The sequence below is a fragment of the Harpia harpyja genome, chromosome 14 (assembly GCF_026419915.1).
Source record: "Harpia harpyja isolate bHarHar1 chromosome 14, bHarHar1 primary haplotype, whole genome shotgun sequence".
NCBI classification, from domain to species: domain Eukaryota; kingdom Metazoa; phylum Chordata; class Aves; order Accipitriformes; family Accipitridae; genus Harpia; species Harpia harpyja.
Genome location: NC_068953.1, coordinates 32,588,015 through 32,614,442, shown reverse-complemented (window position 1 = coordinate 32,614,442; position 26,428 = coordinate 32,588,015). Strand labels below are relative to the sequence as shown.

General features: G+C 39.7%; 2 protein-coding genes across 7 annotated transcripts in view; one reads left to right on the top strand and one right to left on the bottom strand.

Moving 5' to 3' along the window:
- Positions 1 to 499: 499 nt before the first annotated feature.
- LARP6 (La ribonucleoprotein 6, translational regulator) lies at positions 500 to 8,973 on the bottom strand. 4 transcript variants are annotated; one of them, XM_052807198.1, is made up of 3 exons: positions 8,682 to 8,973; positions 3,713 to 3,905; positions 500 to 2,576 (listed from the first exon to the last, which is right to left on the bottom strand). In XM_052807198.1, the coding sequence occupies exons 1-3, from the start codon at positions 8,918 to 8,920 to the stop codon at positions 1,491 to 1,493; spliced, it is 1,518 nt and encodes a 505-aa protein (XP_052663158.1). In that variant the 5' UTR covers positions 8,921 to 8,973; the 3' UTR covers positions 500 to 1,490. The 4 variants fall into 4 exon arrangements, with proteins under 4 accessions (XP_052663158.1, XP_052663161.1, XP_052663162.1 ...); XM_052807201.1 differs by lacking the exon at positions 8,682 to 8,973 and adding an exon at positions 7,211 to 8,149; XM_052807202.1 differs by lacking the exon at positions 8,682 to 8,973 and adding an exon at positions 4,564 to 5,856.
- Positions 8,974 to 11,674: 2,701 nt separating this feature from the next.
- The window catches only part of LRRC49 (leucine rich repeat containing 49), a 52,624-nt gene continuing 37,870 nt past the window's right edge, over positions 11,675 to 26,428 (top strand). For 2 of the 3 annotated variants that reach the window (XM_052807197.1, XM_052807195.1), the window contains exons 1-7: positions 11,675 to 11,825; positions 12,719 to 12,781; positions 13,339 to 13,426; positions 14,159 to 14,356; positions 15,885 to 15,984; positions 17,017 to 17,220; positions 18,841 to 18,907. In XM_052807197.1, the coding sequence (XP_052663157.1) occupies positions 11,772 to 11,825; positions 12,719 to 12,781; positions 13,339 to 13,426; positions 14,159 to 14,356; positions 15,885 to 15,984; positions 17,017 to 17,220; positions 18,841 to 18,907 (774 nt within the window). In that variant the 5' untranslated portion in view covers positions 11,675 to 11,771. The remainder of the gene's footprint in view (positions 11,826 to 12,718; positions 12,782 to 13,338; positions 13,427 to 14,158; positions 14,357 to 15,884; positions 15,985 to 17,016; positions 17,221 to 18,840; positions 18,908 to 26,428) is intronic. The other variant, XM_052807196.1, reaches the window with a different exon arrangement.

Below are 26,428 nucleotides of genomic sequence, written 5' to 3'. Positions count from 1 at the left end.
ATGCTTAGAGTGGAAATGAAAGTTGGAAAGGATGTGGAGAAGTTTGGGAATGAAGAATTGTCTGATTAGAACATTGTTGCGCACCGTTCCCAAGTTGTACCATTAGAAGCTGAAACCTTAACTTCTTACTGTCGCAGGGCTATTTTTCAGGACTACAACTTTTTATAAGTAAAACTGCAGAGGCTCTTCTTTGGCTTCAGGTAGGATTATAGTTAAGTGCTTCTTCCTGACCCTGCTTGTTAAATTCAGAGTTACCAGTGAGATAACCATTGTTTAGTTGATAATACTGTATAAAAATGACTGTGACATACAGCCAGAGTGAAGCATCACCACTGAAGTAACCATCAGTAATGGGGCAGAGGACCTTGGTTTTTTTTTTTTCCCCTGAATGCAGTGGAAATTTCGAGTAACTATTTCTAGAATTTCAGATGGTATGAGGTTTAAGTATCTATTCAGGTGCAGCTCAACTTATTTTTAAAGTAAACAAAATAGATCTAGACAGAGTTAATATTGTCATTTATTTCCATCTGATTGTATGAGATAACACTTACAGAACAGTCTTCAATGCTCAGAGTCTTTATTCACATCACATGAAGATACACACTTTGGTCCTACTGAACAATATTTCCTTTGGAGATGTATGCAAGCAGACAGCAACTGCTCACTGTAGCGTAAGTTTCTCAGCTCCTTTTGATACAAACACAGGAAGTCTTCAAAACCTTTATTCCTTATGATTACGCTGGTAACACACCACAGCTTATTATAATACAACCGCTAAACTGTAAGTATTGCCACACTGCTCTTCAGGATCGTAGCTTTGCAAATAATGTAGTTACATGGATGGTTTATATGCCTGTTTCAGTATTTAGGCATTTCAAACTAATACATTAAAAAAATAACGATGCAGATAAGGGCATTGCATTAGATAAGTGCGTAAGATGATGAAGAGACTGGAGCATCTCTCATGTGAGAGGCCTGTAGAGCTGGGGCTGTTCAGACCGGAGAAGAGACACCTCAGGGGGCGGATCTCATCAGTGGTCTTAAATACCTGATGGGAAGGCATAAAGAAGATGGAGCTAGGCTCTTCTTGGCAATACCCAGTCACAGGAAAAGGGGCACAAACTGAAACACAGGAAATTCCACCTGAATGTAAGGGAACACTTTTTTACTGTGTGGATGGTTTAACGTGGGAACACGTTGCCCAGACAGGTTGGGGAGTCTCTATCCTCGCAGATACTCAAAACCCTACGTGACCTGCTGTAGCGGATGCTGCTTAAGCAAAGGAGGTGGACTGGACAATCTCCAGAGATGCCTTCCAACCTCAACTGTTCTGTGATTTTGTGGAGTGAATATACAAATATACAAATGATAAAGTCTCTGCATGAATAAAAAATCTTTTAAAATTAAATACTGAATTAACTCAGTCACTCAAGTGACAAATTCTCACCAGGCTTGAGCAAAAGCAGTTGACTGACTTGTGAAATTTGTTTTTAAAGAATGATTGATTCATTCTTCATAGCCTTTCTTCTTTCACATCCATTGTGGAATCCTTTAGTGCCATCAGGACCTTTAGGCAGCCGCAGCACCCCTACAGGTAGACCATCTGCATTTTGTATTTTCCGAGCCAACATGGGGCTACTGCCAGGACTCTTCTCTTGTGTTACGGTTTGAGATTTTCTTCTCTGTACCCAGGGGCTACCACAAGGAGTGATACTACTATCTGAGGAATAATCTGTACATTTCTGTGGAATTTCAGGGCTACTGCTTGGGTTAAGCTTGCTGTCTTCAGCCAGTGGAGACTTTTTGGTTACTTTTCTCAGTGAAGATGGACTATTCCAAGGACTTGATCTGGGTGACACATTAGGACTCAAATGGTTGTTTGGGTGGATGACGGGGCTCAAATTACTCTTAGTATTTGTTGCAGTACTTTTGCGTCCTGACAACGGTGATGTAGGATTACTCTCTGGGTCAGAAGAGCTATTTGCTGAAGATTCGTCACCAACAAACTGAAGTTCCTCAACTCTCTTATTAAGGGATCTAGCCTTCTTAAGACTCTTGCTGGTATCTTCATCTCGGTTCTTGTCTTTGGGAACTTTTTTCTTTGGAGGTTTCATGCCTATTAGGACAACTTTCATGCTGGTCTCTTTCTTTTCAGCACACATGAAGTCATGAGCACGCACGGCAGCATCTACTTCTTCAAATTCTATAATAGCACATTCCTGAGTTGCCAGTTGGGTGAACCGATTGCTGACCCTCCTGATATCAGGTGGTAGATCCCTACCAGGCTTGAGAATACGAACTGATGAAATTACACCAAAAGTTACAAAGGTTTTGAGGAGATGCTCCATTATCCTTTCTTGCATGCATCCATTTTCTTGTTGTTTGTTAAGAGCCTGCAGCTCAGAAATCATGTGGATATCATACACCAGTAACATCCTGGTAGGGAGATTTTCACTTGGAAACACTGGAACTGGAGTATTTCTTCTAACCTTTCTGTTATCGTCATTGAGCTCAAGAGTGTCTGAGTACTTCAGTGCATAGGCTGTGGTCCTCCAGTCACGGGTAAGGTGTTTCACCTTGAAGACAGACATGGGTTAAGCAGCACAACTAATCAAACCCACTCAAACTAATTACAGAAAGTGTAAGGCAGATGCAGGCTCCAGTCTACAAAGAGAAACCTGCATTTAAGTTTCATGTGTCAGACTTGAGTGAAGAAGTAAACAGTTTTCCTGCTATAATGGGCATCAGTGAGTTCCTGTAAAGCTCATGTCATGTTGAATCTACAGAAGATAGGAACTGACGCTACATCTCAAACTGAAAATCATTACTTTATCTTAAAGTCTGCTCAAGTCATGTTCAGTCATTCCATATCTAGGTCTGAACCATGACAAAATGCATGTTCTGTGGGTTTTATTTTGTTAAATTTGCTGAACAAGTAGTTTTGCCAAGTTTAGGACTTCATTTTACTGAACTGATTTTTCTTTCCTCAAAAATCTCACTTTAAAAAACCCCAAAACTCCATTTCCAAGGAGTGTTTTTAAGAGTTTATCTGTTATCAGTATAATCTGTTTGAAGTAGTCTGAAGAAACTGGGAGTGCTTTAACTTCTAGACCGAATAGCTCTGCAAAACCGTCAGATTTAGAATCTTGACAAAGTGTTTCTAATGTAATTTAAGAAATCAGTTACATACAAGTATGTACATAGGAGTTCCTAATGTAAAAAAAAAAAAAAAAAAAAAAGAATAAAACCCACCTCACCTTTAAGTTACTTCAGTTACCAGATACTTTTTACTAGTCTTAATTTTTGGATCTCTGTACATTTGCAAAGGTCAGATTCACCATCCCTTCACAAAGACAGGAAAGTAACTTTACCAGCATTACTTAGCTACTCATGAGTAGCTGATCTAGAAATGACTTTTAATCCAACGTCCCATTTACTACGCCTTACTCTCTCCCAGAATGGTAATTTAAAAGCTTAGTTGCTTAAAAGCCTATGATTTCCCTAGCCAATCACGAACAAGTTCCGGAAGTGAAGTTCTGGATGAGAACACACCTAACCATCACATCAGAACTTAATCGACCCCTGAGAAAGGCAGATAAAGAGGAAGACTGTAAAACAACCTCTATAAAATAAGTTCCATCTTATCTCTCCTAATGTTTTTAGATTCATCAGGCTTACAGAAGGTGCTTCAAGTCTTAAAAAGGTAACTTACCTTCTTAAAAGAAGTGAGGAGTTTAACACTGACATAGCCCATCTTATTTCTTCTCACGTGCTTTAGAAGGAAGGCATCTTTCTCAAGGTTCTCATCTGAGAAGTAATATTCAATCTGTGCTATTAACTTCTGGATCAGGTCTTTTTCTGGTGGTTTCCAGTTCTGGTCAGAGTCATCATCATTTTCCCCACCACTAGAAAACAGTTAAATCATTTTATTAACAGATCTTCATCTTATATTAGTGGATTCAAATAATCTTTCAAAATGAAAAGGCATAATCATAATGCTGATTCCAACTTACTTTATACATAGGCACTGAACAGGTATCACCCTAGCCATCTGAGGCAGGAGGCCAGCTCAGAGGAGGAAGCTTTCCAGTCAGCATAAGAAGTCAAGTTCCTGAGCTCATTCCAAAAGCTTATCTCAGTGTAGAGCAATGAGACATATACACTAGCATCTTGAAAACACTCTGTCAACTCAAATCCTACACCAAAACATGAAATGCAGGTGCACAGGCACTTGGTGCTGTACAAAGTTCCTCCAGTGACAGTATTTTGGTTTTCAGTATGAAGCTATTAAACAACGGCTTGACATTTATGTGCTTCATGAGTAGTGTCACATACCAGCGAATGAATATTCCAACTTGATGCAACCATGATTTCTCAAGCCTCGTCACTGCATGAATGCAGCAGCCACTATCCAGGGAGCAAGAAAGACTGACAGGAGAACTATTGCACTTTTTACAGGTCACTTCCAGAGCGACAGAGTAACTTAACTAGCAGTTTACTAAGGGGCTTAAACTGTATGGACGTTTCAGATTAAGGACTTTGGTGCAGTAGCAGCTCAAGTACCTCAGGAACAGCTGTATGGGCACTCATATGCAGGTTGTTAAGAAGTCATTCTCATTTCCTCTCTTCCCCTTCCCATCATGTTGTCTAGGTATCTGTGCAAAACAAAGCACTACTGGGCATCCTATCCCCCAAAAAAGATATTGCAACCATGGATTTGAGATTAACTTCTTGCCACATACAGCTACAGCAACATGTTTGTTGCTGAAATACAAATGACCATTTAAATTGTTATCTAGCATTGAGGCAAATAGTTCACCCACAGACTACAGCCATAGATGTTGCTATACGAACTATAACACACAAATCTATCTTAAGCCAGAGTCACTTTTTTTAAAGCTGTTAGCAGCCTAGTTTTGCTGTAGGACCATCATGAAAGTTTCTGTTAAAAAAAAATAAAAAATCATCCACTAAGCTCCCTAGACCCTATAAATCATGTATTACTTTGGTCTCCTATGTGCGTCAGCAACAAAAAAGGAGAAGCCACAGATTTTCTCAAAATGGTCCTAAATGGCTTTTGCAGAGCTTGTGGAATCATTAAACAAAGGAGCAGGCATCACACTAGAATCCTCCAAGGGCAATCTGGCAGGGAGGATGCAGGCTAATGAACCACCTTGTCTTGTGGCAGTTTTGTCCTGGAGACAAACTGGAGACTGTTATCTTAATGCTGACTGACGTGCCAACCATGCCTGGGCGCAGGCAGAAGCACTGCCTAGGCAGGTGCTTGCTGTACATCTGAAGATATTGTTCAGGTCAGTGGGCTCTGCACAGGGAACCTGCTCCCAGCTGTGACAAGTTACGGCAGTTCTCTGGGACCTGGCTTTCTGAAGCTAACGATTTATTCACTTATTATGGTTCTTCTGATGATAGGGCAACACATCAGATATACATGGATACTCACTCACACAATCCTGGAAGTCTCCTTGTTAAAATCTCCCTAGCCACTTAATGGGCTACAGTTCAAAGGAACAAGAAGAGTGAGAGAGCAAGAAAAAGAATTTAAGTTATTTGACAATGCCAGAAGTGGAGGACAGTAAGTGAAGTTATGAATAAGATAGTAAAAAACATTCAATGGCCAGCTGTGGGTGCTGGTTTGAGAAGGAAGACAAAACAAGGTTAAGTGTTTATTTTTCATTCATGATTTTCCCTTACTCCACCACTTCTCATTTTTCATTCACTACCGATTCAGAAGTAGTGTGGGCACAAGAAACTTAGAACATTTCGGCATTTTTACATATCCACACTCTGCTAAGAAAAGCTTACTTTCAATTCAGGATGGAGCTTACAGGTTTTTTAGAGGAGACATTTGCAGGTATTTGGAAGGTTTGGATGGAAAGAAAATGGAGCATCATGCTTCGGGGAAAAAAAAAAAAAAAGAACTGCATGTTTGCAAAGATCAGTACCATCCTTACTTACAGTGTTAACACACTGAATAAGAGTGAGACATGTCTCACTTCACCTCTCTAAATTAAATATTGGTCACACTCTGAATTATACACCTTTTCTCTATTTGGCAGACAGTTCAGCTTTTACAAAATCTTTAGGGCTTTTACAACAGCCTTCACTAAGTACTGTAGGGAAATTCCACCTACAGCAGATGCAGAAATTTGTAACTAGCTCCATATTAATACATAGTAATGATCAACTGGTAGTATCTCTAGGGTATCAACTCTGCTACAAAAGTAGTTGATAAATCAATGGCAGTCAACATTGACAAAAAAAAAGCCTAATAGTTATTCACAACTTTCATTTACCTATTTATTTATTCAGAGCTTTGTGACGGATATGCTTGTCAAAACATGATAGACTGAAAACCTACCTTTTAACATGGTGACTCATCTGGCTATTAGTCACACAAGAAAGTAAACACATCTGCACAGAGAATAGACTTTGGGTTTTAAACATCAAAACTCACAAACAGTACATTAAATTGTCTGGATAGAGTCTAACCTTTTGACAAGTTTTTGCTGAGTCTCGAAAAGAATAAGGTATTGTATTAATAAGCACTACGTGGCAATATAATCTACAGCATTAAGTTGATGTTCCAACAGTACAATCTCCCAAAGGCAGAGCAAGTCTGTCAACAAAAACTAGTGGATACAATACTGGGTGCCTACTAATGGGACATGTGGCTGCAGCAATCATTAAATTTCAACTTCTATTGTGAGACATTATGTTTTAGACCGACAACGTCATAAAGATGTTCACCTTTCAAGCTCAGATTCTTCCTGTGTCTGTCTGCATCCAAAATAAACTTAAGTTCAGCAAGAACAGCTTTACTTTATGTGCAGGAGAACTACCTGTTTGTTATAAACAGTCTGAAGGCTTTTCTGAAGCACCTGGCAGCTAAATGGCTAAGAACTGAATATCATAAATACTCAGAGATCTCCCGAAGAACTGTGGTGTCTTGACCATGAGGAAATGGTTTTCGTTTCTTAAGTTATAAAACTTAGAAACTGAGGAAAAAATCTAAATTGTCTGCTAGCTTAGCTGGAGAGCTAAATGGCTCATTCCCAGCAGTTTTAGACCATCACTTACAATTTTTCAAATGTTTGGGTAAATAACTTCCTACCAGATGTTTCATTCCCAAAAGTAAATCCGTCGCTAAGGTTACATGTAAATGGCAAAAGCATGTGTGAACTCCACTCACCTACTTCTGATGCAGAGCCTTTATAGTTCTCTCCGGGGCAATACCTCTGGCCTTTCCTGGATCAGGAAGAGGCCATTTACAAAAAGGCAACCTCCACAAGAACTGAATAACCATCAGCACTGTCAGCAAACATTTCTGAAGACAGCACCTACTGCAGACGATTAAATTAGCGACATTTAAGAGTTAGCTATTATGTGTCACAAAGTTTGAAAAAATAACCACCCATTTTTCCAGTCTAGGCCAGGGCTAGAAGCTCTTACACAAGCAACATTGTCAAGGAAAACAAATGTAAAAAATACTCTGAATTTAAGAAATCAGTAATTGGAATGCAACACTATAGACTGCTGTACACATTTGATTTATAAAAATACAACAGTCACATATGATTGTGGAAAGACCAAGTAGACTCAGTTTAAACATTTTACTTGTGTCTAGCTATGCTCGCCTCCTGCTTCTGTAGCGCATAGCTGACAACTTCGGCAGCTGCAGAAAATTCCCCCTCTCCAACTACCCCTCTGTAATTTAAAATAATACACTGCAGTTCATTCTGAGTCAGTGCTAGGATATGAAGTTAGAGAATCTGTTAGAAATGATCTTCTAACAGAATACTGAATTTCATGCTACTGTACCTAAATCTTTATGTGACTGAATTTATTACTGCATCTGCAGCTTTAATACAAAACATAAGATGGACTACAGCTAATGAGCTTTGTCTATCTGCAGTTTTCTGGCACAAAAATCCTGGGTGTTTCTTTTACAAGTAAGAGATTCTGGTAGGCTTCAAAGTAACTTAACTCCTGCAATTTATCATTAAATACAGACAACACTATTGGCATTATCAAACAGTAAAGTGTAGAGTAGATTATAAAGTGGCAGTTCCTTCTGCATTTAAACTGGTCTTGATTTCACGTCTGGCCAACTTGTTTCCAAAGCCCTAGAACGGGTCTGCTTGTCCGTCTCTTAATTCTACTGAAGAAAATCTCTACGCTTCTACGCAATAAAAACCAAACGGGAAAAAAAACCCAAACCCAAACCCCTTCTGTAAAAGGCAGTGAAATGGAAATCTCGGGGGCACCACAGCCCGGCGCTTGTCGCTGCGGGGGAAGCCACGTCCCGCTCCGCACCTACGGCGGGGCTGCGGCGCCCATCGCGCTGGGCGGCCGCCGGCAGCCCGGCCCCGGCCCCGGCGCCACCTCCCTCGGGGGGGGACACGCAGCTCGGGCGCCGCCACCGCCGCGGGCGGCTCCCGGCCGCCGGCTGTCCCGCGGATGCCGGCTGTCCCCGCTGGAGGGTTTCCCGCGTCCCCCAGCCCTCCCCGCCGGCGTTGCATCAGCCGCGCCCGCACCGTTACGTGGGTGTCCGCGGCGGCCTCGCTCCTCCCTACGCACAGCCGGGCCCGCAGGGAGAGGCGGCCGCCGGCCGCGGCCCCTTCCCTGCCGCCGCGGCCCGGCCCGCGGCCCGGCGGGCTCACCTGGAGCGCCCGCACCGCCCCGAGTCCTCCTCGCTGCAGCTGCCGCCGCCCCGCGCCGTCGGGCACGGCACGCCGCCGCCGCCGCCCTCCTCCTCCGCCTCCTCCTCCTCCGCGGCCGCCTGGACGGCCACTCGGATCTGCACGGGGCCGCTCCGCGCCGTCAGCTCCGGGCCGGCGGCCCCAGCCCCAGGTTCCGCCGCCTCGGAGCCCCCGGGGGTGTCCGGCTGCCGCTGGGCCATGGCGCTGGGCGGCAGAGCGCGCCGTGCCGCCGCCCGGAGCTCAGCCCGCCGCCGCCGCCGCCGCAGCAGCGATGCCCCCGGCTGCGGCCGCCGCCGCCCGCCGCCCCCCTCCCTGCGCTTGGCTTCGCGTCGCCTCGCCTCGCCTCCGCTCCCCTCCCGCTGAGGCGGCGGCGCGGGGCCAGCGGCGCTGGGGCGGCGCTCCCAGCTGCGCTCCCCCGGGCGCGCCCCGGCAGGGCAGCCGCAGGGTCTGTCCCTCCTCCGGCGATGCTGCGCCCAGCGCGGGGGCCCGGCTGCAGGCCAGTTAAAAGTTTCTTTCCCGTCGACGACTGAACTGGGACTGCTTTTATTTCAAAACAACTGGCTCCTCACCGAAGAGCAACGCCCCAGCTTCTCATCTCCTTGTACAGCCTTGGGGCTGCGCTGCTGTGTCCTGATTAGAGCGTTGCGTTTTAAGAAATTCAAAAAGGTTACGCTGGGGTAAGTGTGGTTTTCAATGCCGAGGTGAGGTTTTGAAATAAGAAAACCGAGTGAACAAGGACATGATTGGATACGTGTTAGTTCTGTAGAGCACTCCTCTACAATTCTGCATGGTACTTAAACAGAATCAAAACATGCCCCCATAAGAACTTACTAAAATAGAGGCCCCTTTTCTGAAACACTTACACATTGATTTATTTTGAACTTAAGACTATTGCACTGTACTTCAGTGGACTGTTTCAGCTATTAACATGAAATAAACATTCATGTTTTCAGGATTAGAATTTAAAGCATTTCAATTCACCATGTAAATACTCATTCTTCAGTCAGGGAAGATCTTTCTTTAAACACGACCTGAACCCAAACTGCTAGAGGCAGGTTGGATCTTGAAGTCACCGCTTCATTTGTGGCATCCTTGGTTTTGTCTGTACAATTCATATGAATTGTACTCCACTTTACTGCCTCAATGTTTTCTTCTTAAAAATCTGGATGGACAAAAAGTGAGACTGCGCTCAGGGGCCAGTTCTTCTCACCACTGTGATGAACAGTCCACATGAGTCAGATTTGCTGGCTTGAACACATAACGGGACTACCACTCTGCCTCAGCAGGTTTGGCTCATTTTTTAACACGCCTTAAGCAATGAAATATTTTGTTTGTGAAGTATGCTTACATGCATCACTAACCAAATCTCTAGTTCTCTGCTAATGGACAGCATTTTGTAATAGGTCTTGGGTAGGTCATCACTTTGCTATTGATTTCAGCGGGAGCAGAAATACAAACACAAAATACACATCCTAGGAGAGAGTACGTACAGGGATTGTGGGTCTGATTTTGTATTTGAGTGCGTGGGAATCCCTGGGTAGGAACAAGATTAGGACCAGTATGAGCAAAGAACTATTTTGTGCTACAGCTAATCTAAATGATGTTTGAGACATTTCAGTTTATCTGATGACTCCTTCTGTCGAGGTTAAGAGAACTTGATTTTATAGGGAAGGACACTAGATCTGGTTTTTTGCTTTACCAGTGGTCACTGCACAGAATTGGCCTTTGGCCTTGTCAATGTTTAGCTCATTTCTTTGAGGAGTCCTACTATCATCATCTAGTCTGCTACAAAGATATTGATCGTGTTGAGAGAACTAGCGTAGATGAAGACTGACGTTGTTTCAAACACCCTGTTGATTAGATTTCCATTGAAATTACCAGGCTAATTTTTTCTTTCTTTAATATAGCAATGTTCTATAATGCTTAACTACCAGCAGAGATTAAGCAGTATTTGTAACTGAGGGAGAACTTAAAACTAAATGAATAATGTAGACAAGTCCCTTAGAGGGGAACCCACACCTCAGCTGATCTTCTGATACCCAGTTAGGATTAAGATCCTGTGAACCTCAACCGTGCAAAACCTTTGACAGATTTCTTTCTTATGGCACATTCCTTGTTGGCACAGTATTGTCTACCTATCATAAAAAAACACACCCAAATTTTATATTTCTCACAAAGTCAGTCATAATTCCGTTATTCTTCTATCAGCCTTTCAGCAAACGGTAACTAAAACAACAATACAGAAAGCTAAACCCGGGATGGGGATGGGGAAGACACCGTGAAGCAATTCACAGCCCTTCCGCACACAGCCAGCCACGCCGTTGCTTTTCTAGCCGCTGAGGGAGTTCTTGATGTGCGTGTTTAAAAGCATCCGCTACCCATCTGTGGGGCTTCTGGGCTCCACGAGCTGCTTGGGGTTAGCAGGTACTGACCTGTCAGCGGCAAGAGGTGACACAAGACCGAGGTACTTGATCAGGCAACAGGCGGGACTCCCAGCACACCACAGCTGTACCCAAGCTCTCCCAGTCAGATTTTCACATTTTGTGACAAGTACGTGCCTGCAAGGCAACTTTTTGAGGCAGAATAGGAAGCTGGAAGGTACATCCAGCTTCCTGCCTTTTCACGGGTTTTCATACACAGTCACTTTAGAATTAGCATTTAGAATTCAGAAAAATACAACCGTACTAGCATCTTTTTACTACGGGGGGGGAGGGGGGCAGACGGGCGGACCGCCGCGCACTTGCGAGGCCCCCTCCCGCGCCTCCCCGACCCCTACCCCTCGGCCCCCTACCTGAGGCCGCTTGGCCGGGCACCATCGCTCCCGAAGCAGGCAGCGGGGGAGAGCAGAACGGCCGCGCGGCGCGACGACACCTCACGGCTTCCCGCCACTCGGCGCTGCCTCAGCCAGCAGGCGGGGCAAGGGCGCGGCTTGCCGGGAGCGGGCCGGAAGCGGCGGTCGCCCCGGTAACGGCGGAGAGATTTCCGATAGAGGCGGCGGTCGGCGCGGAGGTGTGAGGTGCGGTGAGGGGCTCCCCGACGGAGCGGGTTTCCATGATGCCCAGCAAGTGCCGGCCCGGCAGGGGCCCTCGGGCAGCGCCCGGCCCGGTAGGTGCTGCCGGGGTGGTGTGGGGCGGGGGTGGCAGCCGCCCTTTCTCTTCAGCCGTCCGTGTGTGGGGCGTCGGGACGCGACCGGCGGTATTCCTCCGCTACGCGGCCGCGCTCCTCCGCGCTGTGGCGCCCCCGGGCCGGGGCGGCCGGCTGAGCCCCGCCGCTCCTCGGAAGGGCGGGCACGGGGCGGGGCGGCGGCGGCGCCTCTGAGGGCGCGGCCCCGCCGCGGTTCTGTGAGGCCGTGTGTCACCGGCCGAGCGAGCGGCTGCCTAGCGGCCTTGCGGGGGTCGGTGCTTCGCAGCTGGCGGAGTCCGCTGCCGGCAGCCCTTGCCGCTTCGAGGGGGGCGGCAGGGAGGTAAGCGTGGGTGAGGGGAGGTCGGTCGGTCGGTCTTCTCTGCGCCGTGACTGGCGTGAGGCAGCTTCCCGTACGTTATTGGTACACCTCCTGTTATTTGCTGGGAAGTGGATATAGAAGCCATTTGGTTAAATATTGCTGTTAAACGTTTTGGTTGTTTAGCAGGTAGGTGCTATGTTTCGTCATATAGATCCATCTAAGAGAGCCAGCGTATTTTGTCTTTAAAAAAACCAAATTCTTATATTTAAATGTAAACACTTGTTTTCTTCATCACGAGGATAACATCCCCATGAAAGCCATGCTTTCAGTGTATTTTTAAAAACAGTGGGGTTTTTTAAACTAAAAATTTTGTAGTGTTACTTAGTGCTGTGACGTATTCTTCATAATAGTTTTGCAGAATAATTCCTTTCTTGGCAGAGTTTGCTGTTGAAAATACCTTCACTGATTAAAAAAAAAAAAGTTACACTCAACTTTTCATGTTGACGCGTGTTTTTAAAAAATGTGAAATTCCATTTCTTTTTCTTCCAACTTGCAGGTTAATAACTGTGGTCTTCAGCTGGTTATCCAGACCTCATCAATAACAGATAAAAGCAAACCAGTAATTATTACCTTTTCTTTAACAGTTATATTAATTAATGCACTTGTATGGTACAGGCAAATTTGTATGCTTGCGGATAGGAACTGCCTTTTCAGTAGCAATATGTTGACTTTTAATATAATATCTTTTGTATCTGATAGTCTTTTGGTAATTTATTTCATCCTATTAAAGATACATGAAGTAAAAAGAAGGGGATGTACTATAGCCTGCCATAAACTTTTATATATATGATTTCTTATGCTTCCATCTGTACCTTTCTTCCTCCTGTAATTGCAGTACTCCTTATAAGGTGGGGGTTTTTTTCCTTTATTTAGTCAACTGCAGATGAATGGTCTGGTAACTTCCATATTTTCATTTTGGTTTCCAGCACTGAAACTTTTCAGTCGTAGTATCTTAATAGAATGAATACTTCTTTTATTGTAGCAATTATTTGATTTTTTTTTAAAGCATTTGCAGTTTCCTGAGAACTATCGTTGTTACTAAGGTTATGTTTGTCTGTGTAAAGATGTTATTTGTGTTTGGAAACTTTAACATTTGTCTTAAATATTGTATTACAGTTTGAATTCAGGATAAATAAAGAACAGTCATCTATCCACAATAGACTTCTGCAGCATGATCTGGAAAAAAACTATTCAGGAAGGCAAGGTGATATTCGATAGGGTTTGGTTTGGTTGGTTTTTGTATCTCTTTATTAAGTGAACAGTAAAGAAAGACTGTATTATGATTAGAATATGCAAGAGTGACAGCTTTTCCTAATTGGCTACAGTAATTCAGTGTAATTACTGCTGCATCATGTCCTGAACCTGCTATCCTTCTACTGCCTAGTGCAGATGGCTTTTTTCATCACTTTTTGCCCTTCATTCTGTCCATGGAATAGCATCTTTTCTTCTACCTACAAAGCCACTGTCTTATCAAGTGCCCTACTATATACATTCCCTCAGAAGCCACACAAATCTCTACTGTAACATTTTCTTGGATGTTTAACATTTTAATGTATCTAGACAAAATTAGTTTCTAATTCAGAACACTGATATGAAGAGATAGTTTTCCTATTGTGCTTGTGTGCTTTTGGCTTTGAAAAGCAAGATATTTGGTGATGTCACTGCTAACTGTGGTGAAGCCTGGAAGAGCCTTGAAACACAGCACTTCTTGTCACGCTGCTGCTGCTTGCCTGTCATAAAAACAGTGATTGGTTAGGATAGGAGATCAGTTTAATTATTATGGCAATTCTTTTTTCATTCTGGTAAAAAATAAAGACCAACAGCTGTTCAGAATGGGTTGATTTTTAGGGATACTGTAGAAGAACTTACTATGGAGTAAATGTAAGTCTGCAGTTTGATTTTTTTTTTTTTTTTTTGGTTGTTGTTCCCCGCACAGGAGACCAAAGAGTATTAAGTCCATTGGTGCGTAATAAGCAGGTATATCTTCCAGTACCATCCAGTCTGACAGAACTTTCTGGTTTGGAGTTAAAGCAGAATACAGGTTCTTTATCAGGATTTGGTGAGACTTCTATTCACACACCAACAAAATCCAGATCCCGACAAAGCAGCCACAGTATTAGTTCACATGCTTCAGGTAACAGTGAAAACTTCTCAGTAGGCTTTTTGTTCGTTTGTTTTGTTTAACTGGGTGTCTTACTGAAAAGTTATGACCTGTAAAATGTGCTGCTTCTGGCTGTCAGAATGTACGACTGAATAGCAAGTGTTGCCTACTGTTCCCTTTGGGTTTTAAGAGAAGTTAATAGATCATTGCCAGAAAACCACTAGAAATATTTTCCAAAATATAGTATAAGCATTTAAATACAGGCTTTTTATAAACCTTTCTTTTACAAAAGGGCAGTAATAGGGATCTTTCACGCATGTCTTTAGGAGGATGACATTAGAAGAAAAAAGTCACTGGACTGCCATCATGTCATGTTTCAGACTGATTTTTAAGTCTCTGGTCTTATGTTTATTGGTTTAAAAACCTGAGACACAACTAATTTAAGACTTTTGCAACAATGTTAATTGATTATTTTTGTTCTCTATTTTTTTTTTCCTTCACAGCTCTTTTTTTGTTTCCCCACTTTGAAGGATACATAGAAAATGCTGGTTGTTATACTGGTTTGTTAGACTAGCACTGAAAAGATTCCAAATTAAACAACAAGTCGTTTAACTTATATAGGTATCTCTTCTAATGGCATATTGTAGACAACAATGAACTCACTCTGTATAGTAGTAAAGCAATTAATTATCTTTGTTTATTGGAGAATTTATGTTTTTCCCATTAACATATTCAATTTATTTGAAGGGAGGGGAAAGGGGGGGAGGGACAAACACATGGAAGTTGAGCCTATATTCTTGTGGTAGTATGCACGCACAATGATCTGTGTGTGACCAATATTTTTCAGTGGATCATTTTCCAAATAAACCAAAGCTCGCGGAGCACATTTGTTGATTTATTTTGCAGGTATTTTTTTAGTCATCCTCCCTCTTCCCCCTTATATTATCAAAATAGATAAAGATGGATAGCTTTGTAAATATGTTTTAAAAGGCTGCCTGTTTCTTTCTTGATAATGGAGTGAAATATAATACCAATGTTTACTAGGTATTGCATGCACTTACCTTTAAAATAATTTGCATTTGTTTGTGGCTCAGTGGGGCTGTTTCAATGTTTTGGTGCTTTAGTTTCTAGTTCTATCGACATCTACTCGATCCGTGTCTTTAAAATCATCTTAAGTTAGATGATATCTTCTTTAAGTTCGGTTTCTGAAACTGTGAATCAATTATACAACCTTACCTTAAAACATCATTGGGTAATTCTAATTAAAAAAAAAAAAAGCATCTACAAAATATCTGTTTACAACAAAATGTTGATACAAATCTCTCAGAAACGAAACAAATGGATGTGCTTTGGAAAGAGGATATAGAGGGATGTGGCTGTAAACAAAAAATGGCAGGAAAGAAAACTGATAACTCGAAGTGCTGAATGGAGGCAAAAAGCCCTTTCATGTACCATGTCTTTTCTTTTAATAAGAAAGAAAATTCTGTTTTTATTATCTGTAGTTAATTAAATGATTTTACAAAAAAGCAGCTCATATATTCTCTGTATGATTGTCTGATAGATAACACAAATTTTGGGAGCAGTTCATCAATAACATTTCCTGTATTGCAACGTACTGCTGAAGAAAAAATACTGAATTCTGATAGACTTACCCTGGAAAGGTGAGAAGGTTACGGAGCACACACACCATAGCTTGCGACTCTTGTGTCAATCATCTAAAGTGATGAATATCCTGGTAAAGACTGTGGTCAATGGTATGAGTGGTGGGTTTGGTTTTGTTGGTTTTTGTGTGTGTGCGTGTTTTTGAGAGAAGAACTGTGTCCCATAGGGAAGTTCTGTATGTGTGTCCTTGCAATGAATATATCCATACAGCAGTCGTCTAAAGCAGTTAGGGCTTTTCGTTGTAAACTGAGGAGCTAGCTTAAGAGTCGAATGCAAGGTCATGCACATAATCTAGAGAAAGAGGCTGTGTCTCTATTAGTTCTAATCTGATGCATTAACTGTAGAATGGTCTGTCTCTTTTTTTTTTTTTTTCTTCTTCTTAACCAGGACCCAAAAAAACCTTTTATCTGAGTCATTTAATTGTAATTTTTTTTTTTTTTTTTTTTTTGGTGGGGTTAAGGTTCATGTAGTCTGAAAAATTTTGTCAGGTCAGTAGGACTCCTTCTGGAATAATCCTAAACTAAGAATAACCATTTTCGGCATAATTTCCTCTATCTTTTACTTTTCGTATTAACACTTATTTCATGTATTTATATTTCAAATGTAAAGTTTTATAAACCAAAGAAAAAATTGCATAGACATATAATGCTTTGAATTCTGATCTAAACAGGCTGCTTATGTGGTATCTGGTGGGAAAAAATAAAGAATTGGCAGGCTGTGTCTGTTGAAATTTTAATGTGGTCACAACACAAAACTTCTGTGTAGTTTCCATGTAACAAGCAAATCTCTGATTAAGAGGGCAGGCTTTCAGAGAATTTTGGAAGCACTTCTGCTATATTTTCATGCTAATTTTTTAATATTAAGGACTTAGTGCCTTATTTACAGAGTTTAATTAGCAAACCTAATTACCTTAGTATTACTTTAATCAAGATAATATACTTTCCTTGGTTCAGTCAGAGTGGGTGAGTAGAAGGTGGATTACCAATTTGTTACTTACATGTGTGTTTTGTTTTGTTTCTTTTTCCTTCCAGGCAGAAACTGACAGTGTGCCCAGTTATTGATGGGGAAGATCATCTTCGCCTTTTGAATTTCCAACATAACTGTATAACCCGAATCCAAAATATTTCTAATCTGCAGCATCTTGTTTTCTTAGATTTATATGATAATCAAATAGAGGAAATAAGTGGGGTTTCAACTCTGAGATCCCTAAGAGTCCTTTTGTTGGGAAAGAACAGGTAAAAATAATAAAACTAACTTCGAGCACCCTACTTCATGGTGTAGCAACTGTGATCTATCATTGTTTCTGTTACTTACAGAGTTTTCAGATTGTGATGTTGGATGTGACACCAGTGAGCTGGTCCCTAACACTACCTAAGTGTTCGGGATTCCACTGAGGAAGCACACAGTTTTTGCTCGTAATATTCTTCAGAAAATTCCGTTCTTATGTAAATTTTAGCAACAGTTCTGAAGTATTTTATGTGTTTCCACCTAATCTTCTGTTCTGATTGACTATTGAATACATGTTCTTAGATTTGTGTGACAGGTGGAATCTCTTTTCATATCACGTAATGTATTCATTGAGTCTTTATAACCTACAAAAAGTATTTCTGCCTGAGGTATTTAGCTGGGAAGAAATCAGACAGATTAGAATCATGGATTTTATTGCTTATTCATTGATTCTAATCTGTTGGGAGGTAAAACTTGCTAGTTGTATTACTCTCTAAAAATACAGTTCAAATCCTGTAGCCTTTAATTCTAATAATTTAATAGAAGTATCTGTGGAATTGCTCAAACATCTAAGGGTTGTGCTCTGTTTTTGGTTGTTTTTTTTTTTTTTTTCAGTTTCCTTGTTTTCTTTATATTCAGTAAAGGAAGAACTGGTAAACTTCTGTTATGTGCGGATTACAAAGAATGTATCTCCTAATTTAGCCTGTATTAAAAATTGACGACTTTCAATAGTGCAGTATGTTACTAGAGCTTATAGCTTTTATAGTAAAAATCTCACCTGTAGAAATTAATTTTGTTTATAACAAAATATTGGGGCATGGGAGTGATAAATTTAAGCTGCTTTAAGGAATTATTTTCCAAATCATAACTACATTGAGTGCTGTATAGTTTGTTTACATAGAAGTATGGTTTGGAGGTAGTTAATGATTACAAGTTAGATGCAGTTGCTAGCAACTTGTTTTCAGCTTGATCTATATGTGATCTCTGATTATTCTTGAAGCAAATGCATAATACATCTGATGTTTAATGTCACCAGCCAGTAGATGATGCTGTTGAGTATATAATCTAGGTTTGGAATATGAGAAAATAGGACAGGACAGAAAAGTTTTAAGACAGTTAAGTTGTACAGGGAGAGAAGAAATACTGGCACATCTAGAGAGCGATACTGTCTAGAAAGGGCCAGTGGCTTTCAGGGTTTTTTTATTCTGTGTTCTAACAAACTCTCAAAAAGCCTCTGTCACTATAGTCTTTCTTTAAACTGGTTTGGAATTAGCTGTTTGCCAATAATAACTTTTTTTATTATCATTATTTAGGTATCTGGATAGGTTGGTTCTTGACTTTGTTTTCTAGTGGTGCAAGTATTCCCTCCCTTTTCCTCTTCCTAGAAAAGCTACATACATACTGCTGCTATTGCATTATTGACAGTCAGAAAGGAAAGTGATAGTCTAAGGCATACTCATTCATTTCTTCTTTTTTTTTTTTTTTTTTAACATGGTTCAGAACTTTGTTATTCTTATGTTACTCTTTGTGGGCAGAAACAAACTCCTAAGTTTTGTATTAGCTGGAAAATGAAAGATACCTTTTATCTAATATGAAAAATAATTTATGTCATAATTGAAATCTTGCAGAATAAAGAAGATCTCAAATCTGGAGAACCTAAAAAATCTTGATGTTTTAGATCTTCATGGAAATCAGGTACAGTACAATAACTTGATTCTTTACGTTCTTGTGTAGACATCATGCATTTCCTGTGTCTTTTACCGAGCTATTGCTTTTTGAAAAGGAACTGGTAGCAAATTTTGCAGCTCTTGATGTCACAGAAATCATTAAATTAATAAAAAGTGGTATCACGTTATTTTGAATCTTGGTATCAAGTCTCTTGTACTTCCAGCATTGTACTTCTGAAAAGTTACAGTGATTAAAATGCTGAGTCAACTGAGTATAATAGCACACCTCTAGAATAGTAATCTAGCATAAGTAGTTGTGGTATAGTTAAAGTAACACAGTCTTAGAAGTCATAGAAGAATTTAAGATCCCGTTGATTGTTGTGTTGTTTCAACTTACAAAACAAGATCCCTTACATATCTGTAGAAGAGTTAAATTTGTACAGAAAAAGCAGAATGGGTCCAAGCTGTTGATTTATTCATGCTTCTGAATGGATTTAAGTCACTTAATGTCTATTCGGTTTCCCCAATTTGAGACAAAGCAGTCATTTCTGTTTCAAGTGGTGCATAAAATTTTAGCTCTAGTACATGTAAGAGGAAGATACTTGTTCAATGGCTATGTCAGAAGCAGCATGGAATATTAAGGGCAGGCTGGATACACTATTCTTTTGTAAAATAAATTTAAAACGTGTGACACAAAATGTTCCATAATTGAGCTGTTTAAAACAACATATGGTAATTGTGACTTTATAAGAGCAATGTGTGAATTTTCTGGATTCCTGTTCTGATAGTTTTGACGTCTTACTGATTCCTGTATGTGTGTATTCTTTATTATACAATTGCTTGACAGTGGGGAATAGGAATGCTTTTTTTTAAAAAAAAAAAAAAAAAAAAGAAGAAGAAAAGAAAAAGGCAAGGTAGCACTATAATGAGTTATTGTTAAATTTGATGCAATAAGTTTATGGCTTCTTTGAATAACATTAGTCCAGTAGTATGCATGTTGTATAGTGGCAGAGGCAGTATACAGATAATGACATTGACCTTGGAGTCTTGGAGTGACTATGTCTGGAGATGGCTGTTTGTGTAGTTATAATCCTTTTCTTATTGCTTTTATAAGGTTGAGGGGAGTGGTATTTTTTTGATAAAATTACTTGCAGACTAGACATGTAGCTGTGCCAGTCAGCACAAGTGGAGGAATTACTAATGGAAATGAAACATAGGTCATGCACAACTCTTACAAATGATCGTGAAGTAGATCTGATTTTTTTTTTCTTTTTTGATTTTTTTTTTCTTTCCCTCCAAGTGTCTGTACAACTCCCTTTACATTGATTAAAACTTTATTAGAAGTTTTGGGCATAATGCCCAACTGGCTGCTGCTAGATCGGCTTCGTAATAATAGGCCTCCTTTGGTCCAGAGAACATAAAAATTATCCTGTATCAGGAGTTAAATATTAAATCTCCGGAGCATAAGAAGTGTTTTTGTTTTTCAGAAAATTTTAATCATAAATGTACATGTGAAGGGCACAAATGTTAGGAAACAGAACAAATTGGTTTCTGCTTTTTTTTTTTTTTTTGGTAGGTTTAATGTATTTTTCATGGAAACACCAAATAAAGACCGTGAACTTCTCTTCTATTAATAAATTATCTTTCTGTTCCTTTTCAGTTTAAAGATATGCAAGTTTTCATATTAACATTCTTTTTTTCCTGTCTTTGAGGAATTAAAATTTTAAAACACCAATCTGCCATACATATTATTAGTTATTTTTGAAGGTAGAAGGGAAGAAATGAAGAAGGGAAGAAATGCTGAGTTTGAGACATATCAGCTTAGTGTACTAGTGTCTTGTTTTGAAGCCTGGGTTTTTTTTTTTTTTTCTTGTTTGCTTATTTAATCATGAATGGGGGGGGCTCTGTCTTTTAACTTTATTTAGATCTATGCGGCCTTTATTTAGGGCAGCCTTCTAGTCTATCTTAAATGATGTTTCTTCCACATCATAAATTTCCCGAGAACAGACTTCAGCCACAGAATTGGTTTTGAGAACTTCAAAATATGTGTTCCAATATTCCAGAACATAGCAATTTAAACAACAGATCTGTAGAATTAAAAATGAAGTGTTGGTATATAGTTCAAAATGGTGGATTCTGATCATTGTTCTGTTGATATAATGTCCTGTCTCTAACATGTACATGATTTTTTTTTTTTTTTTTAATTTGGTACAGATCAGTTAGAATCAAGAATACAGAAACAGAATACCCTGCTTGTCAGTTGTAATGAAAAATAGTAGAAAATAGGATTTGCTTTATCTTAATAAGCTCTTGATACATCTGTTTCCTTAGACCACGTGGGGCACTATCCTGCACCCAGTTCTCACAGGAAAGTCAAAGCTACAATAAATCTAGTCAGTTGTACAATTTGGAACCAGCGATGGGCAGGAATTTTCCTTTATCAGGATAGTTCTTATTTCAAATAAAAGGTGTACTGGCACTTTTGTGGTGTGCATCACTTACGTCGTCTTTTCTTACAACTATGAAAAAATGTAATTCACTTCTGGTGTGCAAAAGTGTCATTGACTGCCAGTGTAATATGAATATCTGTATATATTGTGTGAATATGAGATTTCCTTTGGACGTCATTTTCCGTTGCTCACTTCAGTAACTGTGAAACACACTGTATAGGTTACATAATGTTATAATCTTTTCAGTTATACTCTGTTTCTTACACTTACAGATGTTTTTATGGGACTTTTGTTTTCATTTTACATTCAAAGTTGTGTTTCTTAGAGATGTGAGAAATTAAATAATGCTGTGTATATGGGAAACAGATATTCTTCATCCAGCACAAAACTTTAAGGCTATTGCCTAGAAAAGACAGCTGTCTGTGGTATCATCTATATCTTGTCAGGAATATTTTCAGGATTTTCTTAATGTGATATTCCTGGGCCACAATGCAAAATTCATACTGTTAAAGGCACTACTCAGACTTGCACACTTGGTTTTGCATTTATTTTTTTATTGTATTAATTTAAAAAGGTGTTTTTGAAGAAAACGTCTGTAATTTTAATTACAATGACAGATTTTATAATAAGTTACTAGAAGGGGTTTTGATACCACACTCTTCAGGAAGAAATAATAGATTCTTTCAAGAAAGCTATTGATATGCTAAAACTTGGATGCAAGTTTTGCTTGAATGCTGTCTGCTCAATGAGCAAATTGTTGTGTAGACTGTAATTGACCTAAAACAGGGATGACACATAAATGAGTATTGTCAGATGCTATGAAACAAGACAGCCTCACTCAATCCCTCTGAAAGTGATGGAACAAATAGTCCTGGAAACCATTTCCAAACATATTACAGTAAGAAGACAACCAGGAGTAGTCACCATGAATTTATGCAGGAAATGGCTTTTTACAACAAAGTGACAAGTGCAGTGGATGAGTAGAGCGCAGTGGATGTTTTTTATCTTGAATTTAGGAGGGTATTTGACACTATGTCCCATTACATCTTTATAGACTAACTTAAATTTAATTTAATTTGGACTAGATAGATGGATGGTGAGGTGAGATGACAACTGGCTGGACTGCCAGGCTCAAAGGGTTGTGATCAGTGACACAAAGTCTAACTAGAGGCCAGTCACTATCGTTGTACCCTAGAGGTTGATACTAGGTCAATACATCTTAACACCTTCATTGTTAATAATGCAGGTTAACAATGCAGGAAATTGGAAGGAGAGCTTCATACATGAGGTGGTTGTGCTGCCATTCAATGGGACCTTGACAGGCTGGAGAAATGGGCTGAGGGAAATCTCATGAAGTTCAAGAATGGGAAATGCAGAGTCTTGCGCTTAGGGATGAATAACCCCCTGTACCAGTATGGGCTGGGTGCTCACCAGTTGAAAAGCAGCTTTGTAGTAAAGGACATGGAGGCTCTGATGGACAACAGGCTGGCCATGTGCCAGCAGTGTGCCCATATGGCAAAGAAAGCCAACAGCATCCTGGACTACATTAGGAAGAGTGTTGCCAGCAGGTTGTGGGAGGTGATCCTTTGGGCTCCCCGGTGCAAAACAGACATGAACTTAAGGGGGTGAGTCCAGTGAAGAGGCACAAAGGTGATGAAGGGACTGGAGCATCTCTGATATGAGGAGAGGCTGAGAGCTGAGATTTTCTGTGCCTGGAGAAGAGAGGCCTCAGGGAGTTCTTATCGATGTATGTAAATAGCTAATGAGAGGGTCTAAGTAAGATGGAGCCAGACTTATCTCAGTGGTGTCCAGCAAAAGGACAAGAATCATTGAGCATAAAATGAAATACAGGAAACTTTTTCAAACTTAAGAAAAATGTTATTGTCAGGGTGGCCAAACACTGGAGCAGGTTGCCCAGATAGGTGGTGAAATCTCCATCCCCAGAGGCGGTCTAAGCCTAACTGGACATGCTCCTGGGCAGCGTGCTGCAGCTGACCCTGCTTTCAGCAGGGGGTTGGAAGGGACGATCTCCAGAGGTCCCTTCTGACCTCAACTGATGATCTGTTTCTGTGGCTAGGGTTACTTTAGATTAAATTCACCATCTTTTCTTTTCCTATTTTCCCTTTTTAGTGGTAGGGGAAATAGAAGAAAATAATAGTAGAGAAGAATAATTTACTCAGATACTAGTAAAGTGACAATTCTTTATTGCAAAAATGTCCCCTGTAAAGCCATGAAAAACCTCTGTTGGGTGAATGTGGCAGTTCATTGGGCTGTAGTGCACTGAATCAATGTCCTATTACAGTACTCATTGGAAGGCACTTTGTATTTGGGGTTAAGATAGGAGTGTTTCTGTGGTTTTCATGTTTGTAAGTCTCACACATTTGACGAAATTATGCATCAAATCTGTTCTTCTTTAGAGCTCTTCCCGTGCAGTTTGCACTGATTGCGTCTATTCATCAGTACTGTTACTGCTTGAGAGTAAGGTTGATGTGGCTTTACAGAGTATTTTGGTGATTTATTTGTTGAGAAATAAGACAGTTGAATTTTCTTCAAATTTGTTGACTTGTCTGTTTATTTTTAGAGTCATCCTCTGTGGTTCATATTTATGCATGTATTAGAACAGTAATCTATTTTACAGCTTTTTTTATTCTTTGTATTAACGTATATAGCAGCTCTGTTTTGACTGAGGGTTTTGCCTTTTGAAGTTGCCACACCTTAGTTAATAGAAGATGAGGACACATAATTTTTTGTGGTAAAGACTGTTATATTAAGGGGAGAATATCTGGTGAGCAGCCTTCATCAGTGTAGAGGATTAGCTGAATATTTGCCTCTTGCATACAGTTTACTTGAGACATGAGTTAATTTGCATTCAATGATTCTGGTATCACCAGCTTTCCTCTGTAGTCAGACAGACAATTCCAGAAAGTGGTTTAACATGTTTGTTAGACTCCAGTAGATGAGGAGAGTCATGTAAGTAAAATGCTACTATTTAAATGATATTGCCTGGCAACAATAATATTATTACTACAGTATACTATGGAATATAAATTGTTGCAGTAGTATTACTACTTCTGAGTTATGATGCAGAACAGAGCTTTTCCATAGTCTTTGTTTTCATGGTTTGGCTGCTCCGATGTCATTAAATAAAACCCATAAAATTCAATGTAGCAAGTTATAGCAAAATCCAGTAAATCCTCTTGATGCTTTTTGGCAAGTCATTTTAACAGATTGACTCTTCAGTGACTGTGATATTACACAGTTCTTCCTGAGGACATTGAAGGTGCTCATGTACCTGGCAAGAAAAAAGTATTATTCTTTTAACTACCATTTTTTCCCCTTTATGGTTTGTATGTTATAGGACATATTTAGAATAAAATAGTAAAATAACTTACGTGTAATATCGATTACATAATATCTGACCAAATAGGTTTCAGTCTTACTTCAGTAGTTTAACTTACTATAGGAATATTCTAAGGTGCTTGCAATAATTTAAATTTTTTTTGGTGTTCAAAGCTATTGTTAATAATGCACAGTATCTCTTATATGTTAACTGTGATCCCAGATGATCGTTGAACAATTAAATCTTGTCTGAGTTATATTAAAGGTATTTGAAATGCATTAGACTAACAAAAAATGTTAACTCTTTCATTATACACAGTAGTTCTATATAAGGTAGGAAATCTCAGCACTCTCCATAGATGCAGAATATAAATACTCAAATGGGATATGGCCAGAATATGAATATTATTAATCTTATCTTTCAAAAATAGTGCTACAGCCTAGCTAGAAATTATTTATTTTTAATGTTTATGGAGTAGTGGCAGCTAAGAGGAAAGCTAGATTCCTGCTTCAGTCTTAGTCCCTCCCTTCCTCTCTCTTGGGGTGTAAATCAATCCCATAGATGGAATGCAGATTGTGAAATGTCTAAGACTGGAATGTTTCCAAGAGGTTGGAGGTGAGGAAAAACAGAAGGAGGAAAATTTCATTTTTGTTCACTTCTGGGAAAGTATTTTGATTTATTTGGGTGCTGGGTTTTTTGGATAATACAGTTTGGTCTGAACTTTGAGACTTCTCCCGCCCAGTTGAGAAGAGTACTGGGAATTGTATGTGCTTTAAAACGTTGAGGTATAGTATTCCACAATGCTTAATGATAAACTTTGTATGATTTCTTTTTTTTCCAAATCAAGCCTTTTAAATGCATTACTAATTAAAGAAAATCCCTTCATAGAATAAATATCCAAAAGAAGGTTAAAAAAAAAAAAATCAATTTAATGGCTAATGAAATACTGCACTCAATGCCTATGCTTTACGAAAAGGGCAAAATGTGAATTCCCCTGTCATATTACTACTCTTTGCCTGTTTTCCCACATGATTTAGTAAGGCTCTTGAGTTTAATACTGCCCAGTAAAAATTTGTAAGAAAATACAGCATCTTAATAACAATTAATTAAATTTTTATGTAGAGACTCTGTTTCTATGGTTATTAACACAGTAACATGGACATACAATATACCTCATTCAGAGACCCTGCACATGATTGTGTGGCTGGCATATTTAATGCACTACAACTTACATTTAATTTTGAACTTAACATTTGATTTCTAAATAGTGTGCTTCCAAGCACTCTAAATAGTCTATGGAGAGAAGTCTGATTGTTAGTTTGATCTTTGCTGTGAAGGTAAATACTATAAGTGGTATATGTTCCATGTAAATCTCTTTAAAACCTTTTTACTTTAGGTAGGGTTAAAATGGGCTTTAGTCTGTCTTCCAGTGAACTAATGCGTTAAAGTTGAGTCAGGTTGAACTCAAATTTCAGTCTAACTTTATTTAAAATGAAATTTATTCTATAATGCTTAAATTTTAAACAGTCACTGGAGTTATTTTTTGTGTTGTGTTTAATTCTGGGAATCATTTTCCTTGCCAAAAGTTCAAGTATATAAGTTCAGGCCTGAACTTCTTTTCAATAATCTCAGAAATGTATGTTAAAAGATGTAACTTTTGTGCAGTTTAATTATTGATGAGTGATTATGTGGTGCATGACAATCTTTTCTGAAATAAATCTATTTTATAGCTAAGTATTCAGACATAGAAGCAAACAAG

Excerpts from the sequence above, each read along its gene's own strand:
- LARP6 (XM_052807198.1), bottom strand. The coding sequence starts at position 8,920 with ATGGCCCAGCGGCAGCCGGACACCCCCGGGGGCTCCGAGGCGGCGGAA. Across the intron at positions 3,906-8,681 it reads GGGCGGTGCGGGCGCTCCAG|TGGTGGGGAAAATGATGATG; the intron begins GTGAGCCCGCCG and ends ACTGTTTTCTAG. Across the intron at positions 2,577-3,712 it reads TCCTCACTTCTTTTAAGAAG|GTGAAACACCTTACCCGTGA; the intron begins GTAAGTTACCTT and ends TCTGTCTTCAAG.